This window comes from Furipterus horrens, unplaced genomic scaffold (genome assembly GCF_987537825.1).
Source record: "Furipterus horrens unplaced genomic scaffold, mFurHor1.1.pri manual_scaffold_2, whole genome shotgun sequence".
NCBI lineage: Eukaryota > Metazoa > Chordata > Mammalia > Chiroptera > Furipteridae > Furipterus > Furipterus horrens.
In genome coordinates, this window is record NW_028327172.1 from 49,077,409 (window position 1) to 49,097,830 (window position 20,422).

The 20,422-nt window shown below is 37.3% G+C and overlaps 1 protein-coding gene across 3 annotated transcripts in view; it reads right to left on the reverse strand.

Annotated features, from left to right (window-relative positions):
• Positions 1-1,347: 1,347 nt before the first annotated feature.
• The window catches only part of RSF1 (remodeling and spacing factor 1), a 108,654-nt gene continuing 89,579 nt past the window's right edge, over positions 1,348-20,422 (reverse strand). For all 3 annotated transcript variants that reach the window (XM_090265730.1, XM_090265732.1, XM_090265729.1), the window contains 6 exons: positions 19,522-19,631; positions 11,789-11,856; positions 10,245-10,452; positions 8,564-8,784; positions 6,127-6,315; positions 1,348-3,015 (listed from right to left, as the gene is read on the reverse strand). In XM_090265730.1, the coding sequence (XP_090121856.1) occupies positions 2,447-3,015; positions 6,127-6,315; positions 8,564-8,784; positions 10,245-10,452; positions 11,789-11,856; positions 19,522-19,631 (1,365 nt within the window). In that variant the 3' untranslated portion in view covers positions 1,348-2,446. The remainder of the gene's footprint in view (positions 3,016-6,126; positions 6,316-8,563; positions 8,785-10,244; positions 10,453-11,788; positions 11,857-19,521; positions 19,632-20,422) is intronic.

The following is a 20,422-nucleotide window of genomic DNA, read 5'->3' on the forward strand; positions in this document are numbered from 1 at the left end:
TAGCAAAAGAGTAAAAAGAACTCCTTATTCACATTAGGCATCCTGTAAAAGAAACAATCTACCCATTTAATACATTTTATCACTTAATTCAACAGAATAGGTGGAAGCAGGAGCTGGTTGGTCCAGAGGTAGAAACAGGGTACAAGGGAGTTTCCACACAGTAGTGGCTTTACCAGCTTCAGGACTAAAATAGTGGAGGGAGACTTGGGTGCAGGATAGGCCACCAGCACATTCTAAACACTTACCTTGCACTAGGTAGGAATCCTTCTATTGCCAGCCTGTTTGAGTTTTAAAAGGCTAACATTCTTAACAGACTTTCAAATAAATGAAACAAACTGAGCTAGAAAGGAGGCCTGTAAATAAACGTGGCTCCTTCCATAGTGCTCTGCTCTACTGTCTCATGAATGTAAGCCCTTCCCTCCCTTCCAGTGGAACATTGTCTCAAAATAAGAATCACAATTTACTTGGAACCACATGCTATTTGTGCACCCTAATTTTAGGCTGCTTTCATTATTTTATTTTTATACAGATACATATACATTGCTAGAATCAAAGCAAAAATATTAAAGGGCAGGTACTACAAAACTAAAGTGAAACAAAACAAACAAAAGAACCAATAACTGAAAACAACAGCGATAAACTTTCAAGGCCAAAAAGATAAGATTTGAGGGCAACACCTGTTGAGGAAGGAAAAGAAGAAGTATAAAATTTCTAGAGAGGTATTTATAACGCAAGTCTAATGCCAGCTTTTTAATAATAAAAAAGAGAAGTGCTTTACTATATACTGACTAGCACATACAATGCTTAATTTGGAAAGAAAAATTAATGAAGTTCCTTGGGCCAGCAGCAGATTGGTGTGTCCATTGCCGGCAACAGACACAACACTGGAACAGAAAAAACCCCAACCCCAGGGCAAAAGTATTCACAGAAGTAAGTAATGGCTGAAGGTTTCAGAATTCGACAGGCAAGGTTTAATCACAAGTGCTACACTTTGTACAATGTTATTTATGGCTCTGCCTGAAATTTTACAGCTGTAACAGAAACTAAGACAAAGTTCATATTTTAGTGTCAATTACATGTTAGACATTTAGTTACAAACCCCTTTTCTTGAAACAAAGAGCTTACTGGGTTTTTTTTTTAAGTGTTGAGATGTTTAAAATTGATGTCATGCCTATTAAGTACATTGGCGGTTTTCAATTAACTCTATGTTGGTCATGTGACTATTAATGAATTTAATAGAAGTCTAATGGCCAAAAGCCAAAACTACATTCAAACCCTAATATATCCAGGCAGATAAGAAATTTCAACACACGCACACACGCACACACGCACACACACACGCTAAAACTCAAAACCTCCCAAAGGAACTGCTTTGTTTGTAGACTTCAATTTGAAGTAGATACTAAGGGCAAGAATAGACCAGTTAAAATTCACCTGAAAATCCTTTCCCCTTCTTCAAATGTGCTAAAATACCACTGTCAGCCTAACATCTCTTCATGTATGTTATGTATAGATGCATCTGTTTCAAAATGATATTTGATATATTTAAGTAAGTGGCCAGAAGACAAGAGTTACACTATCTGCAAAGTTTATAGTCTACCTGGGCCCTAAAAAGAGACCACACTCACTTCACTAGAAATTCTCCATGATAGTACATCACAGGCCACCTCATCACCACTGCATAAAGCGGTTAAAAAAATTGTTGCTAGCACAATCCAGTTGTCAAAGTTTCATTATACATTTTACTATACAAATGCTTTTCAGATGATTTCTTTTTTAAAAAACCAACTCTGCTCTAACAAACTTAGCTTAGATTTTTTTTAACGATGGTACTTTCTCGGTCTCTTCTTTATAAAGTGTGGTTATCTCCAATAGTAAACAAGTTGATTTCATGAATGCTGTTACTAAATGACTTATGTATGATGTTATCTACAATTATCAAACTGCAACAATACAGACTTGAACATTTAAACAGTCTGTTAATCATCATCTATGCCACAAATGTTTAAATATAATATATATTTAATATGAAAAAGCTAAAGCACAAGTGCTTTCTCCCACCCCTAATTCTGTTTTGGGCCCTTGCAGATTCGGAATGCATTCTTATCCACCTTTTTTCACAAAGTCAGGAGAGCTCAGGAAATATAAAGTCAAAAATATACAAATCTTTGTTGTTATTATAATAAGATTTCTTTTCCATGAATGAAATTACCAAGGACCATGTACTTGGAAAAAGAAAGTGAAAAGGAATTTACAGCAATTATTAATCTTCAAAGTTCAAAACTGGTCACTTCACAGAAAGACTTAAGAGTTTGTTGAAAATTTTCTTCTAAAAAGTCATTCTGTAGTGGAGTTTTCTAGGAAAAATAAAACCGCTTTTAATAACTGGCCCGCTGGTGTGAGAGCTACCGTGGAATAAATTAGCACAAAAATGGAAAAAAAAGTCTTATAACTGTTCACTGTTACAGACGTAATCAACAAGGTCAGTCACTCTCAAAAGCTCATCTTCCTCCTCTTCCGGTGCCCCTGCCTCCTGCCCACCATTTGTCCCATTGGGGGCCAGGCTTGCACTGGCTGTGCTGTTGTCCTTAGGGGTCTGAGGCTTCTCAGCTGGCTTGCCAATCAAGTTCTCAATGGCTTTGCCAGGACTCTGTCCATTTGTGGAAGGTAAGTCCACTAAGCTATAGTCCAATGGGCTCCCCACCTTGCCTACATTTTCAAAGTCCTCTTCTTCATCACTGTCTATTCGATAGGGCTTCTTGGTGCTCTCTTGTTCTGAGGGCAGGACCCTGGGCTGGCTGTCATGGGCAAGCTGATCTGCATCTCCATGAACATTGTCGCAACTCTCCTCCTCGTCTGTCTCGATCCGGTGTAGCCGTTTTCGGGATGGTCTGCCTTCCTCTTCCTCCTCATCTGCTTCTGAATACTCATCTGTGCTTCGACCCCGCTTTCGAACTGAGCGCTTTGATTCTTTAGCTAGCTCCTCATCTTCAGAGTTTTTGGACATATAGCTCTCTAAAATAAACAGCACATTTAACCATAAACAAATTTAAGTAATTCTTTTCCTCCCCACTTTCCTATGTCCTGCTTTCAGACTTGCCTGTACACAAATATTTCCCGTCAATAAATGGCCTGCTTTTTCCCTCCTACAAGTTCTATAACAGTGCCCATTATGATTCATGGCGTACCTATGATTTTAGGAAAGAGCAGAATCAGATTTCTTTGAGGAATCTTGCCAAACACTGGACATCTGAAACACTGTGCTCCCATCCCATGTTATTTTATGCCCTTGCTAGTCCTAAAATGTCTTTATCTATATTTATATCTATGTGATCTCACCTAGTCTCTCATGGCTTGGCATAACATCTATGCGCTGGTAATTCTCAAATTTGTTTTAGGCAACCCCTAAATTCCAGACTCATGTATCAAACTGCTTACTCAAGATCTACGCTTGGATTTCTGAAACAGACACCTCGAACCTAATGTATTAACAGAGCTCCAAAATCCCCCCTCAAACTTGTGCTGTTCTGGTTTTCACCATCTTAGTTATTGGACACTCTTATTCTTCCAATCGCTGAGTCATCCTTGACTCCTTTCCCTCTCCCATCTAATGCAACAGTAAATCTTCTGGGTCTACCTTCAAAATATATCCACAATTTGACTTTTTCATCCCTTTACTGCTACTGTCCTAGTTTTACCCATCACCATGGCTCACCTGGCCTATTTTGATGGCCTCCCACCTGGTCTCCTATTTTCTGACCTTGTTTCCTTCAACTTATGCATAACACAGCTACCATAAGCAAACAAGAACATAAGTCAGGTCATATCACTCCTTTGCTCAAAATCCTCCAATTATTTCTCATCTCTCACTGATTTAAACCCAAAGTCTTTATACAACAGTCTACTACAGTACCCAATTTTGTAGCCAGTAATCACATGTGGCTATTTTAAATTTACATTAATTAAAATTAGATAAAAATTAAAAATTCAGTTCCTCTATTACACTAGCCACATTTCAAGTGCTCAACAGTCACGTAATACTAGTGGCTACTATTCTGAACAGCACAGATACAGACCATGTCCATCTTTGCAAAAAGCTCAACTGGATAGTGTAGGGGACTGCTCCTTGTGGGTTTGGGAATTGTAGCCCAAACCGTGAGCCAGGCCCCAGGAAGGCCTTTAAGTCTCAACAAAAAACTGAAAGGCTGTGAGGCAGACAGGACCAAAGGCCATTCAGAGGATTCCTATGGGAATTGGATTTAAAGAGTGCATATTGTGTTTTAGAGCTTGCTCTGCTTTTCTTATCTCTTAGTTAACTATAAACAAGCTGTACCTAAAAATGTATGAAGGCTTGCACCTAATGTCAGCATGGCATCAGGATGTTTAACAGACCCTGACACATACTAGTCACTGTGTTCTCTATATTGATATTTGTAGTCAGTAACTGTCAACTGTAACCCAAGCGTCTAAAAGCTTATTGATGATTCATAAGTCTTGACCTGGTGTCTCCTAAATCCCCTCCTCAATAAAAAGCATGGGAGACAGAAGTCCTATGCTCTTCTCCCCTAGAGAGATTAGCCACCTCCCATCCCTCCAGACAAAATACAGTGCCTGGATAAATATGTTTCTCTGCTGTGGTCCTGAAACCTCTGCTGGACAGGGAGTTTCCATCTGAGCTGGGGCACTGGAGGTAGTACAGCCTCAGGATAGCATTGTTACTCATCAGGAGTTGGCAAAATATTTTGTTAAGGGTAGTCTCTATTATAACTATTAAACCTTGTGGGAATGCAGTACAGCCTTTATGTAAAAACATGGACACGAATATGTTTCTGTATAACTTGATTTACAAAATCTTTATTTACATGAACAAGTGGGCAATGTAGTTTGCTGACTACTGCTCTACATGATCTGGCCCCTGTTGATCTTGCTTCATCTCATACTAGTCTTTCTCTTACTCTTTCTCCTCCAACTTGGCCTCCTTTCTTTTCTCTGAACATGCCAGGCACAAACTTGCCTCAACACCTTCATGTTGTGGTTTTAGCTGCCTGTATCACTCTTAGATAACTGCATGACTTACACTCAACATTTCTTTCAGGTCTTTACTCAAATATCTTCTTAGTGAGATATTCCTGTAGTACCCAATCTGAGATTCCAACTATACCAATCAGACTTACTCCCTTTTTTTCTCTACAGCATTTATCTCCACCTAATATGTCATATATTTTACTTATTTATCCTGTTTCTTGTCTCTCTCTCCCCACATCTAAGAGTTACATGAGGGATTTACACATTTTGGGCTCTTTTGTTCACTTTTCTATTCCCAGTGCCTAGAATAGCGAATAGTTCCATAAGTATTTGTTTTTAATAGTTGAATTAATGAATTCATGTTTGTTTTTAATGACACACAAAGATGACACACAGTCAACCAGATGTTCACCTTCCTTCTTTAGCTGCTCCTACCCAAACATTCCCTTCTCCTTTCTCTCATGGCATAGGCTCAAATTTAATTGACAAGGACCTATGAAAGCCAAAAACCTTCAAAACAGATAAACAATGGAAAATTAAATATACAAAAAAGAAAAGGGGGAAGGTGAAGATTAGAATCATTTAAAATGAACTTGGGAAGAATTCTGGAAAAACAGCAAAGACTAAATGGATACCACAGATTCATATTTCAGAGCTTTTCCTGAACTTCTGATATGGGATGTAGTTACAGCTATTAAGAAATTAAACAGTTACTGACTGAAGCTCACCTTCAAGGTGGAGAGAAGTAGTTTAAAACTGGTCAGCTTCTCAGTTCATCAAATTAAAGGAAATTATTTCAAAATGAGGGCCATAAGTAATATGGGAGCAGAAAAAAATCTTGCCATCACAATTTTCTGAGACATTTCTGGTTCCAATGAAGAATTTAATTATTACAATGGAGATCTTAATAATTTACATTTTATCAAGTATCATTTACTTGAACTACAAATAGTGACCAGACGTAAAATAATGGGTTTTGTCTCAGAGATATTAGTGGTTATATTGCATTTCTTAGAAATGATATGAATCACAATCCTCTCATTTTATAGATTCTGTTTCTGCCTTGCCCAACCTTCGGTAAATTGGACATCTATTGATTACCTTCACTCTCTGAGCTGGAGAGCCTCCGCTTGTGAATTCGTCTGATTTCTTTACCACGTCGTAAACTCTTCTGGGAACCATCACTCTCTGAATCTTCTTTGTAGTTTATTTGTCTTTTCTGGTTCCTCCTTGACCGCCTTCGCCGAGTTTCTATATAATCATCACTCAAGTCATCGCTGAAATCACTTTCTATGAGAAAAAGGGAAGTAAAAAGAAGTCACATATAAAATTGAAGCCCATTAAATAGAAATGTGATAAAAATGCAAAGATACTAAGCAGAGTTCATTCATAACAATTTTTAAATGAATAATACCTTTAGGTCCATTATTTACTTTTTAATAATGTGAGTAAATCTTTGGGGCTTTAATGCCAAACTTCACAAATGTACCTTATCAGCAGTCAATCCTCAAGATGAAGATGTTTTATAGAACCCTTATTTCATTCAACTGAGAGCTACCCAGTCAGCTGCATGGCTGCCACAACTGCTCTTCCTGCCTCATGTTAACCTGCTATTCCCATGTATGTAGCTTCATGGCTATAGTCTCAACTTCACAATGGAGCACAGAGGTTAAGCTCTCTAACCACAGAAAAGTGAGGAGCCTGTTTTAAAGAAGTACAAAATTGGGAGTTATATCTTTGGTGTTTTCTACATGGAATTAAAATCTTCTAAATACACAGGGCTACTTAAAACTCTCAAAGTATTGCTAAATATCATTGTTCTTATCACCTCTGATCAATAAACAAGAGTCAGACTATGACACTGTGTCAACAGTTTTTCAGGAGTGCTAACAAATTCCACTGAATTATCACATTCAGTCTGGTTCTCTGATGGAATTCAAACATTTAAAAATGACTAGCCAATAGTTTGAAGACATTCTGTTTCTACTGTTCAAATCTGGGACAAACTGAGCCTAAATAGTGATGGTGACATGTTATATGCACTGACTAAATAAGAATCAACAAAGGAATCAACAATACATTCTGATGTAAAGAAATAAATATATAGGGGAGAAGGGAAAACACATCCTCACAGAATACTAAATAAAAAACATAAAAGGAATAATGGAATTAGAAATTATCAACAAATGTTAAAACTAGTGGGTGAGCCCTGGTCAGGGTGCCTCAGTTGGTTGGAGGGTCATCCTATACACCAAAAGGTTGTAGGTTTGATCCCCAGTCAGAGCGTGTATGGGAGGCAACTGATTGATCTCTCTTTTTCTCTCTCCCTCTTTCTACAGAATCAAACATATCCTTGGGTGAGGAATTAAAAAAAGAAAAACAATTAAAAAAAAAAAAAACCACCCAGTGGGTGAAACATCTGATAAGGAACAGGAGATTTAGAGTCTCAAATGATCTTCCTACAATTTACTTACTAATTATAAAGGGGAAAAAAAAAGTCCTGGAGGATATATATTAGCTCTGTAATATTCCTACCAAAATGTATAATCTGAATCTATCACAAAGAAACAGAAAAACACAAATTGAGGGACATTTTATAAAATAACTAATGTGTATTCTTCAAAAATGCCAAGGCCAATAAAGACAAAGTCAGAAGAATATTCCAGATTAAAGGAGACTAAAGAGATACAAATGAGTAAAATGTGTATTCCTGTATTGGATCCTGGACTAGGGAAAAATATTGAAATAAAGGACAGTACTGGGATGCCTCATGAAATTTGAATGTATGCTTTTATTAGATAATAGCATTATACCAATTTAAAATTTGATTTTGATAACTATACTATGGTTATGTAAGGTAATGTCCTGTTCATAGGAAATAATCATTGATAAAGGAGCATGATGTTTCCATTTACCTAAAATGTTTTGGAAAAAAAATAAAGAAAATAAAAACTCCACAAGCCTGGCAAGAGTCTAGGATATAATCCTTTTGTCTGTGCCACTTCCTCAGTTAAGATGATAGCTACCTATCTACCAATTCCACAAAGCACCAATATCTATGCTTTTCGTTACTGTCCCTCCATTTACCGTTAATAGGGATGAATATAAGCTATAACATCAACCACTGCTAATTTATAAAAACTAATGAATCACCGACTGCGATCTAAACATTAAGAAATAATTGATGGTCCTTCTTCCTCCAAGAGTAGCTAGACATCTGAGAAAAATGTTCTCAGCTTACTGAAAATTATTCCCAAGAAATACTATGAAGGTAAGTCTAGACATGAAAACACTTGTCACCTGGAGAATCATCACAATCCTGAAGTGAATTTAGTATAAAGTTAACATACCCAACCATATGTATTTTCTTAGAATGTGCTTAATGTGAAAAATGTAGTTACTGGTGAGTCATAACAATAGAATTCCAAGTTTTATCGGAAAGCTTATTTACAGTTGAATGGAATTTTAAGAACTCTTAGCTCCAGAAATCACAAGAATTTTTTAAGTTGGCATGATGTAGATACAAATTATTTTTTACCAGAGTCTCTACTATTCTCTTCAGATTCCTCCTCTTCATCATCATCAGAATACTTTTTCTTTGGGGTTTTTCTCCGCAAACGCCTGCTTTGCCTCATTGGCCGGGAGGGATGTCGCCTCAGTCTTCGGCTACAGAAATCGGTGTCACTGTCATCATTAGATGGTGGGTCTTCTTCACTTTCGTCTGGGTTTTCATCAGATACAACAAACTCATCTTGAGAGCTGTCCAAGAAAAACCAGATGAATTATGATGGTACACTTAAAACCATGAACCTATTTTTAAGAGTTCTGAGTTCAAGTTCTAACAAGTCCACTGAATCATTAAATAATATTTAATGTAGTATCTGAATAATTGCATTAACTTCCCTAACATGAAATTATTTGCTATCTATCCTTTTCTTAGGAGGAGTTATGAAGATGAGCTGATTCTGATTTTTGCTCATAAACTGCTTTGGCCTCTTGAGATGTCCCCCATGTACCTTACTTAAATCAACATGTCCAAAAGCAAACATTATTTCCTAACTTCTCTCTTCTGTTCCTTAGCCTGGTATTTGACAGTAATTCAAACCAGAAATCTGGTATTTATCCTTATTTCTCCCTTTTCATTTCTCACATCTAATCATTTATTAATTCCTTGAGTCCACCTCTTAGTTAGTATCTCAAACCATCTCCCACCTGAACAACTATTCTTACCTGAACAACTATAGCAATGCTCCAAGTAGTCTCTCTAATCTCTAGATCATTTCTCTTCAATATATCCTCCAAATAAATACCAGGATGAAGCTTTCTGAAGTGTAAACCTCATTATTATTCTGATGTTTAAAACCCTTCAGTGGGTTTTCATCATGTTCAGATTAGAACCCAAATTCCTATGCATGCCAACAAGACACCACCATCTGTGCCCTTTTTATGTCTTGGCCACACGTCCTGCAAGGCACTCTCTCCTTCTTCCCCATGCTTTTGCTATGTTGACACACCAGGAGTTTCCTAAACATTCCACAGCGGTTTATGCCTCAGACACATGACTTCCCAAGAACTTCTTTCCTCACCCTGTTTCTAATTCTAAACTCATCGATCTGCTCAGTTATTCTTTCTTCAAATTTCATCAAGCTTTATTTCCACTCTGACCTCCCTGGATTAATCTCTCTTCTGCACCCTAACTATGCCTTACCTGTATTTTAGTAGCAATCATGCAAAGTGACTTTTTTTTGTGGTTTATATGTTTGTTTCCTCCACTCTGGATTATTGTTTCAATATCTGCTCCGCAGGGAAGACTTTCCTCATACTCCATGGTGGATTACTTACCTCAACCAAACCTCTAAGGGTCACCAGAGAATAGTATCTAATTACTTGTACTTGTCTATTTCTCTTATTTGACTGACAGCCTCTTATGGATATGGTGGCAGAAGGTGGCACAAAGGTACATAACAAATGAATGGCTCAACTAAAGTTAATGCAATTTAAATACAGTTCTGAATAGTAAACAATCACCCATAAACCTACTTTGTTTTATCCTAAAAAGAACCAAGATCAGCATTCTTATGTTTTAAATATCCTGAAAATAAGAAGAGACTGACTATGTGCCTGAAAAGCAAAACTCCCATCACAGCATGGCCAGCTTCTCTTGCTAGCACTGTTTAAGCCTGTATCTGGGAACTGACGTCTACTGGCAGATCACGCACCCATCACTGATCTTGAATTCATCCTCACTCTCTTCTTCATCCAGGTTGCTGTCACTGTCCAGATCATTTAATCGCCGGCGTTTCTTCCGGCGAGCAGCAGCAGCCCTCTGGGGTCGTTTATTTTCTTTTCTTTCTTCATCCAAAATAGTAGAGATGTCTTTCCCACGGTGACCCGTGATGGTAGAGATATCTTTTCCTCGGCCAACTCCTGAATTCAGGGGCGGAGGGTTGAGAGGAAGAGCGGGAGTGAGAAAGAGACACAACTGTACATGTATTAAAAGCTTCCCTTTAATATCTACAGATGGTTCTTCTTTGTGCTTAGTAGCTCTACACTTGATTTTCTTCCTACAAGCATGCAGTTTTCTCATGACTGCAGCTGACAGAGCTCTTATCAAGAGTTTTGGCATTCATTTGTCCTACTAAATAAAAGTTCACCTTGTATAGAACATCATTTCTTTAAATTTTGGTATAACTCATATACCGTAAGTCACTCTTTTAAAGTATATAATTCAGAGGTTTTTAGTATATTCACAAAGTTCTGTAACCGTCACCACTAATTCCAAAACATTTTCATCACCCCAAAAAGAAACCTGACACTTATTAGCAGTCACTCAAGAAATCTCTTCTTGAAAGTCATCTTTTTGGACATGGCTTTAGAAAGAGGTCAATCCAATTTTTTTTAACTGTTTGCAAGATTAAAACAGTGAATTCAGCAGCAAAGATATAAGTAAGGCACATGTCTCTGGAAAAGCTAGTGACATCTTCAGTTCCACTACAAACAACCGAGTTACTACGAATGCTTTCCAGAGTTTTCATAATAACTACATGGAAACCACAATGTTCCACACTGGAGTACTGGTAATTTCCTATATAGCACTTAATTACCTTCAAATTATTTTATATTAATGTCATGTATTAAAGAATAGGAAAACGAATAGACTGATATTTAATTAAAGAAATCATACAGAGTCTGAATATCCATAACTTTTGATACTTTGTAGCAGTAGTGATCTAAAACTAGAAAAACAGGAAAGTTTCACCGGGTTTTTCATTTGGAAGCAGAGTAAAAAAAATTTTTTTTAAAGATGTTATTTATTTATTTTTAGAGAGAGGGGAAGGGAGAGAAAAAGAAAGGGAGAGGAAACATCAATGTGTGGTTGCCTCTTGCACGCCTCCAACTGGGGACCTGGCCCACAACCCAGGCATGTGCCCCGACTAGAAATCAACCCAGTGACCCTTTGGTTCACAGGCCAGTGCTCAAGTCACTGAGCCATACCAGCCAGGGCCAGAAGTAAAATTTTAATGTATGAAAACATTTATATTTTACATCAGATAATAAAACCAAACTCTTAAAATAATTACTAAGATCCAAGTCTACACACTGACACTGTGTCAACAGATTATCTTGAGTCTCAAACTGTTAACATCAGTAGTGATCACAAAAAAAAACTGGGGAGGAAAAAGAAAGCTCACCGCTCTCACCAGGGCTTTTCAGTTACTTTACTGGCCAAAGTTATATGTAAAAAAGAATGATAAACACATACCTCCTCCATCAGCCTCTTTGATATCATCTTCTATAGCTTCATCAATAGCTTCATCAAACTCATCAAATCTAAAATATAGACAACAATCACATTACAGCCTGTTCTGGCACAGGGGTCGGGTGTGTTGCCTCTGAAGCGAAACAGTAGAATGTACCAACTACTCTCTTCTACTTTGGGACAGTGTGACTTGGACTACATCCCCTCACTCAAATTAGCCTCCATTTCTTTTCTAAAACTGGGTTTTGTAAATCAGCATCCAATACATAAATTGTTGTTTTTCATTTCCAAAGACCATCTATACCAGGCATCAGAAAGCCAGACAGTAAATTCTCTAGGCTCTGTAGACCATACTCACACTGTTGTAACTATTGAAGCCGGCCACTGCAGTAACAAAAGCAGACACAGATACTGCAAATGAATGAATGCCTCTGTGTTCCACAGCAACTTCACTTATGGACACTATGATTTGAATTTCATGTAATTTTCATAGAATTTTCCTCTTTTGGTTTTTTTTTCAACCTTTTATAAATGTAAAAACCACTCCCAGGTCACGGGCTATATAAAAACTGGCAGTAAACTGGATTTGGCCCACAGGCCAGAGTTTGCCAATCCCTAATTTTATAAATCACATGGCAAAGTAAGCTGAGCAACAAAATTGGTATTTTAGAAATAATACTAAGTGTGAAGGATATTGTTATTGAAGGTTCTATTATTATTATAAGAATTCATATACAGATGGTCAGAATTTTAGAACTAAGTAAATGTACTTTATCTCACAAGGGCTGTTTCCCTCAACTTAAAGGATCAAGACTTGATTATTTCTAAGATTCCATCATATACGAAACTCCTTTCACTTTAGAACAAAGATAAAGTGACTTGCCTAAAACTATGGTAAACATAGTGATTATTAGCCACATGTAGCTCTTTATATTTAATTAATTAAAATAAAAAGATCTGTTCCTCACTATAATATTTCAAGTGATGAACAGCGCATTTAGCTACCGTCTCCCATACTAGACAGGAAACAGTTCCATAGCCACAGTCAATTCTAGTGGACAGCACGGGACTGCAGCCACACAGTGGATTAACCACAGAGCTAAAGCTGAGAGCCAAATACTTTGCCTTTTGAATTTAGAAACATTACATATATGGATTTCCTCTCTAGGAAAATATATATACCAACACAAACATAAAATTTTATATATAATTTTAAAGGATTCACAAATTTCAGGTTAAGAACTCTTCTTCTACAATGTAATTCTTTTGGCCTTGTAGTGTCTTATAGTGTATCATATTTTAAATAGTTTACTTCAATATTTTCACAATTATAAACAACGCTATAAAAACCATTCTTGTAGCTGTAGCTTAGTATTTTCTTAAGATAAATTCTGAGAAGATAAAAATCTGTGCATCCATTCACCTGGCTAGAAAAACAGAACAAAGCCAGACGCACAATGAACAGAAAACAGTTATTTCTCCCCAGGAGATGCTGCAGCTGCAATGTGGCATAAAAACCTATTTCTTTGTATGACCATTACTTTCTTACTAAGAAATTTTGTCTTTTAAAATCAGAGACCATCAGAACCTTTAGATATATGGAATAATATCAGTAAGAGTGAAACATTCCACTCCTACCTGTAGGATATAAGTAAGTCACTTTCAACACACAAAAAGCAGTTCTTATTTACAACTCAGATACAGAGCTTTGGATAAAGAACTGGACACAACACCCCACACATCTACTTTAATTTCACTGTTTGCAAGGACACAGGATCCTGTATGCACTATGCAGTTCAGGTGTGATACTGACCCCTTTACAGAACACTGCTTAGCTTTGAGGATTACTCTTCATTTGCTTCATTTAAATTTCATCTACACTCTAAAGATTTCATCAGTATCTTGCCCTGTTTACTGGTCATTTTTACTTTTTCAAGTACAGGTTTGTGTCCTTGGCCCATTTCCTCAGCCAGTATGTGTTCATCCTTCCTTATTGATTTGTAAGAGCTTTTTATGTATCAAAGATCTTAACCTCTTTGTTATATGTTGCAATTATTTCTATCCAAAGTGTATTTCCTCTTTAACCTTTACTTATTTTAAGTTTTGAAAAAGAAAAACTGACTTACCCTGCTACCATTATGAACATATTCCAATCTTATTTCCAGTCGGACCCCTCCCAAATAAACAAGCAAAGTTACCTTGTCTAGTTCTAGCCTCCAAAATAAACGAAACGTTAATTTTTCTTGATAATCGATTCCCTAACAAAATGGCTGTATCCTCACTTCAGCAATGTTAACCCTTTGAGTGCCATGTGTAATTTGAGATTTGGATCAACATGAGAAAAAGTTATATCAATATATAACCTGAGGTACAAAAAAAGAGAACAAAACATCAAATACAAATTATTCCATTGTTATTTACATTTATAGCCATTGAAGAGTTACTTGGAGCGACACTGGCACTCAAAGGGTTAATGTCTGAAGATATGCAACAACTTCAATAGACACCATCTAAAAAAACTGTATTTCCACCATGGAAAAAAGTACACTCACAACCCATTGCTTTTGAAATCTATTAACTCCTTTACAAAATTTCTTTGCAAATACTGTGTTTTGTACAGAGAAGGAAAACTCTGACTCCAAAAAACCTCCGCTGCCTTGCGGCATACCTCTTCAGGGGAAAGGCTAAGGGAGTAAACCCCGACAGAAAATCCGGAGCCGGAGTCCCTAAGGCGGTTTGACGTTGTAGTCAACACCGGCAACTCCTGCGGCGCACCTGAAGCCAAGCTGTATTGACTCCGTCTTTCCCTTGGACCCTTCAGCTGCGAAGAGAGGGGGGGGTCTGCTGCATGGGCAACAGCAGACCCTCCATATCACCCTGCCCAGGCTCTGTAGCTTCAGCTTCACTGGAGAGGACACTCCAGCGTCATCGCAAGATGTCGATTCAACACGGGAGGAGACAGACACCGTGTCACTCCCGAGTCGGACTGCACAACCATTCTTGGCAGTGCAGATAGACTCTTAAGAAGCTACACCATCGTCTCTCGAGACGGACGGCTGCCGACGACTGTGTTTTGTAAATGCTTTTCTCTTGAGTCTTTCTTAATTTTTATGTGATTGGATGTCCTATCCAATACTGTTTTTGTGTTTGGTAATATGCTTAAAAGGTTGCTCCTTACACTAAGATTATATGCCTTCCTTAAATCCTTTTGGGAACTAGGTAGGGTTATAAATAAATGAATCACACAATACATTCTATGCTAAAAAACACAGTTTATCAAAGATCCCTATGCTACTGTTAAATAATTTAACAGCTGAAGGGAACATCTGAGTTTTAATCTACCATCACAGGCATACCAACCAAGACCCAAGGAAACAGACCACTCAAGGATACCTGGCTAATCAGTGGCATGGTAAGGATTATAATCTGTCTTCAGACATCCAATCTAATGCTCTCTCTAGTCAACTTTGATGTCGTCTTCTTGGTTATAAGCAATAAGAATCCAATAAATAATTATTAAATGACAGTAGTGATGAAATTCTTTGAGGGGGTCCTTTTTCTGTGTTGACACTTAAGTGCTTTACATTTTATACTCACAACAGTCCTACTGCACCCCATGTAAAATGTAAATTCTAGGTCTATTTAGAGTTTAAATATAAAGAGTGAAACTTAAATAGGGAAAGCATATGAAATTTCTTTAAAAAGTTACTATGAGGCAGAAATAACTAATAAAAAGTAACAAAAGACATTCAAATGCCCAATAAGCATGTGAAAAGATGCTCAACATAACCATCAGGGAAATGCAAATAAAAGCCACAAAATATCACCTCACATCTATCTGGTGAGATGGTCACTAAAAAAAAAGAAGGGGGGCTAACAAGCATTGATGAGGATGTGGAGAACCTGGAAACCATGTATACCATTGATGGGAATGCAGACTGGTGCAGCTGCCATGGAAAACAGCATAGATACACCTCAAAAAAACAAAAAAAAAAACAAAAAAAGAACTACCATATGATCCTACAATCCCACTTCTTAGTATATGTCCAAGAGGAAATGCCAATAAAACAGACCACAATTATGTCAGGATAAGCAATACAGTTCTGATATAATGCTTGTTCTGAAAATGTAGATGTGTTCCAATGTGACTGATATATTAAAAAATAATTCAGAGAGAAGTATGGCCCAAAAGAGGGAACAGATCAAGGTTCCAGGGGGAGAACTAAGTGATGAGGAGATAGCCAACCTAACAGATGCAGAGTTCAAAACTCTGGTGATAAATATGCTTACACAGGACTTCCGGCCAAGAAGGAGGCCTAGACAGACACACTGAGTCTGCCTCCACAACTAAGAAGGAATACAACTACCTCAAAACTAGAAACAACCAGAAGTTCCAGAAAACCAAACTGCACGGAAGTTCAGCAAACAAAGATATAAAGAAGAAATACTTATCCAGACAGATAACAAAGAAAAGCATGTCGTGCATGCAAGGAAACGATCAGGGTGGACGAGCTGGCCACATCCTGTCCTTGAAGCAGCTCACAATAGACCATAAGAAGTTACTTTAAGCCGCATCTGAATGATCACTGGATCAATGGCACCTGAGTCCCAGATACAGCAAATAGCAGTAAGAATCTGCTGTTGCACAACAAGGTGTCCTGTTATCCAGCCTGTGATGGAGATGATGTTGTGAACCCCAGACTCAAGCCTGCTGCACATTTTAGGGTTCTGTCCTTAGGACAAATTTCTGGGTCAGTTTGCACTTACATTTGTACACAAATAACAAACCCAGCACAAGCTGATTTTAGCTGTAAAGGGGGCTGTGTTAGCTCATGGAATTGGAACTTAACTACAAACTGGGTTTGGGTGTGATGTGGTCCAAGTCTCCAACAACCTCACTGCATCTCCTAACAATAGGGGAGGTGGTGGTTCCCAGTTTAAAAACAAAACCAGTGGTGGGAACTGGACGTGCGGAGTGGAGAGGACACAAGTGCAGCACATTTTCACTTTGGACTTTCCCAACTCTGCATCACTTGCTTCCCCGGCCCTACTCTGTTCTCAGTGCTGTGTGCACTTCAGCCCATAGACATCGGTGTTGATGATGACGATTGAGGAATGTGCTTGAAATTTTGGGGCACAGCGGCCTTCAAAGATGTGACCCTGAATGTGCTCCTGGGCCCCTCTTAGAGAAGCCTACAGAGACGTGATGCTGGAAAACTACAAGCACCTTCGCTGCGCAGGTGAGGGCAACGTTCCACGTCCTTACTCAGCCCCTGGTGGTGGGTCTCTGTCTGCTCAGGTGTCAGGGGCTGTGGGATGTCTGAGGTGCCCGGGAAGCTATAAAGTCCCAATCTCATAAACTTCGGGTCTGAAATTCAGGGTCCAGGGTGTCTGGAACCCTAACAAATAGAGACAGGAGACATTCTTTGACCCATTTGGGTAAAGATTTTTCTGTCTGAAGATGGAAAGTAGTAGTTCCACTTTTCTCCCTACCTTGCCCTCTCTCTAAAAATAACTTATGTTTTCTAAAAAAAAAAAAAAGTGATTCATCGACAACATGAGCCATTATTTAGATGTAGAAGACCTAACCACGAATCTTTGCATTTAAAGTAAATATTTGTTAGACGACTCTCAAAATGAAAAAAAAATAATTCAAACATAACATGTAATTCATTCTTGCTTATAAGTAATTGCATTTGTGAGAAACTCTAGGTTAACATACAAACTGGTAACTAACTGCATAGGGACACACCAAGCACACACCCCAAACATCTACCAGTTACCTCAGCTCACCATTGAGTGTCAGAAGGTATAGCCACCTGCATCTGGTGTTGTAAGTTTCTGGCCAATTTAAAAATAACTGTTATCTACCATCACACATAATTTACAAACTGCAACCCTCCTCGTTTCCAAAGACAAACTTCGGGGCTTTTTTTCAACATAAAATGTCACATACATTGTAGAGTTTGTATTATTTCTTAACCATTTAACATGTGTCAAATGATTTTTATTAAATTCCTATCATTGTTTTAAAGGTTTTATTTATTCATTTTTAGAGAGGGGAAGGGAGGGAGGAGAGGGAGAGAAACATCAATGTGTGGTTGTCTCTACAGCACCCCAGGCATGTGCCCTGACTGGGAATCGAAAAGGTGACCCTTCGGTTCACAGTCCGGAAGGTGCTCAATCCACTGAGCCAAACCAGCGAGGGCCCTATCATTTTCTTTTTAAATAAGGCATTAAAGAAGTTATTTGAGTGTGTAGTCATATTTACTACAATCCCTATGGTGTTTACTGTGTCATTTTGCATATCATGGTGATTTTTAGGAATGTATACATTGTTATAGCAGAACTGACCTTACACTTAGATGTTTTATCAGTAGACTTTGACTTAATCAGTTATAATAATCTTATTTTACTTTTAATTTTTCAAAGTCATTTTTTTTAAATAAGAATAAGATGGACCTTGCTCCAATATATATTCAGAATTTTCCTCATACTGGTCCTACCGAATTTTATAAAGTTTTAATAATAGTAACAATAGCAAAGTATACATGGAGCGGTCTTCCATGATCACTGATGAAAGTTTATACATGCAAATTCAAAGTTAAATAAAATCAACTTTGTCCTTCAGCTCCAGTTATTCAAGTTAAAAGACTGGTGTTGTCTAAGTAGACCACATGACAAAAAAAGATTAAAAAAAAAAAAAGATTTTATTTATTTATTTTTAGAGAGTAGAAGGGAGGGCGAGAAACAACGAAACATTTGATTGGCTGCCTCTCGCACACCCCCAGCCAAGGACCTGGCCTGCAACCCAGGCATGTGCTCTGACTGGGAATTAAACCAGAGACTTTTCAGTTTGAAGGCTGGCACTCAATCTACTGAGCCACATCAGCCAGGGCCAATTAAAGGTCTTAAATAAAAAGGAGGTTTAGTGGTAAAATACTAGACCAGAAAACAATCAGAAGATAAGGTTTTAATCTAGATTTAGCTACTAAAACTGTGACCATGGAAAAATCCCTCTCTTCCTGTCCCTCCTTTTCCCCCTCCCTCCCTTTCTGGTAGCAGACTATACAACAGATTATAGGTTTTTATTCTTTCATTGATTCTTACAGTAGGTATTTATGGAACACTTACTGTTTGCCAGTACTATATTCACTGTAAAAGAAAGAAGGGTATATAAAACACATATGGTTCTAACAGTCTAGTGGAGAAATTTTTAATCAAATAATTAAAATCACAATCATTACAATTATGATGAGCACTTTCAAGGAGAACTGGTTGCTGCAAGAGCAGATAACAGAGGGAGTTCATCAAGAGAACATTAACAAGGTAAAGATGGGAGGGAGATTCTAAGCAAAGTAAACAGTGTGTTCAAAGGGACCGAAAGAAGACAATATTGCTAATGCTGAGAGTAAAGGAAAATGTCAAAAAGCTAAGAACAGAGCAGACTATGCAGTGCTTCATGGGCCCTGTTAAAGGCATTGATCCTTACCCCAAGAGCTATAGAAATCTGACACAGTATGTTAAGCAGAGAAGAATGACATGAGCAAATTTATATTTGGGAAAGATCATGCTGGTTGCTCCCAAATTCTGATTCTAAAGATAGGAGGTAAGAAATATATATACAACCACTACTGATCACTGTGATGGGAAAAGCATGTACTTTTGGATCATGTCGTATAATTTAAAAAACATTTTACACTCTTCCATTGTAACTATTTCCACATACTTCATACCTATAACTTATACATTTCCTTGTTCTTGTTGATCTTCTTTCAAGCAAGTTTGCTTTGGATTTTTTTGAATCTTTTTTCTTTTCTTCATGATCTTCAGCAAAATCTGGCTCCTGGTTTTAAAATATAATAATAAATCTGTGTTATTACTCAGGATAGAAAAAATTTCTTTGAAATTAATAGTTTCTATTGTCCCTCCAGGAAGCACACATGAAAGGTATGAAAAAGATGATTCCCCCCCTAAACTGAATAAACATGGCAACACTATGTATAGATTTAAAAATATTGATGATCCAAAGAAACATCTATACTAAAATTCTTATGTTTTTGTAAGCTTATAATGGGCTCTTTTAAAAGCAATCATGATGAAATTTTTCCATCAATAAATCTTTTAACAAATAATTAAATTCAGCATAGAAGATACCCAATACATAAGCTAAAGAAATAAATAATGGATTTAGAAGAAAAGGGCATGATGCTGAAGAAAAATAACTAACCAAGACAGGTTATTTAAGCGTGTGACTTAATTAATCCTGAATGAAACTGTGTATGGAACTAAGAAAATTTCTGCATTTCAAATAAAGACCACATTACATGTACTTTCAATAATGAGATACCCTTCTTAATTATATATTAGCCTAATAACTGAAAAGCAATGAAATCCCTTCAAAAAAGCCAAACTGAGAGAATATAAGTTGAAGGTTATTATAACCACAAAGCAATAGAATTAAGAATCAGATCTCTCTGAACCATTCTTGGCATAAAGAGCAGATAAAGAAGCTCAAAATAATTTATCCAATTTAGGGTAAAAAGAAAAAAACCATCGAACTCCATAGGGGTGAACTATAAATTTGGTTTGGATGTAATATTACATTTTGGAGCTAGCTGCATGTACATAATTTTA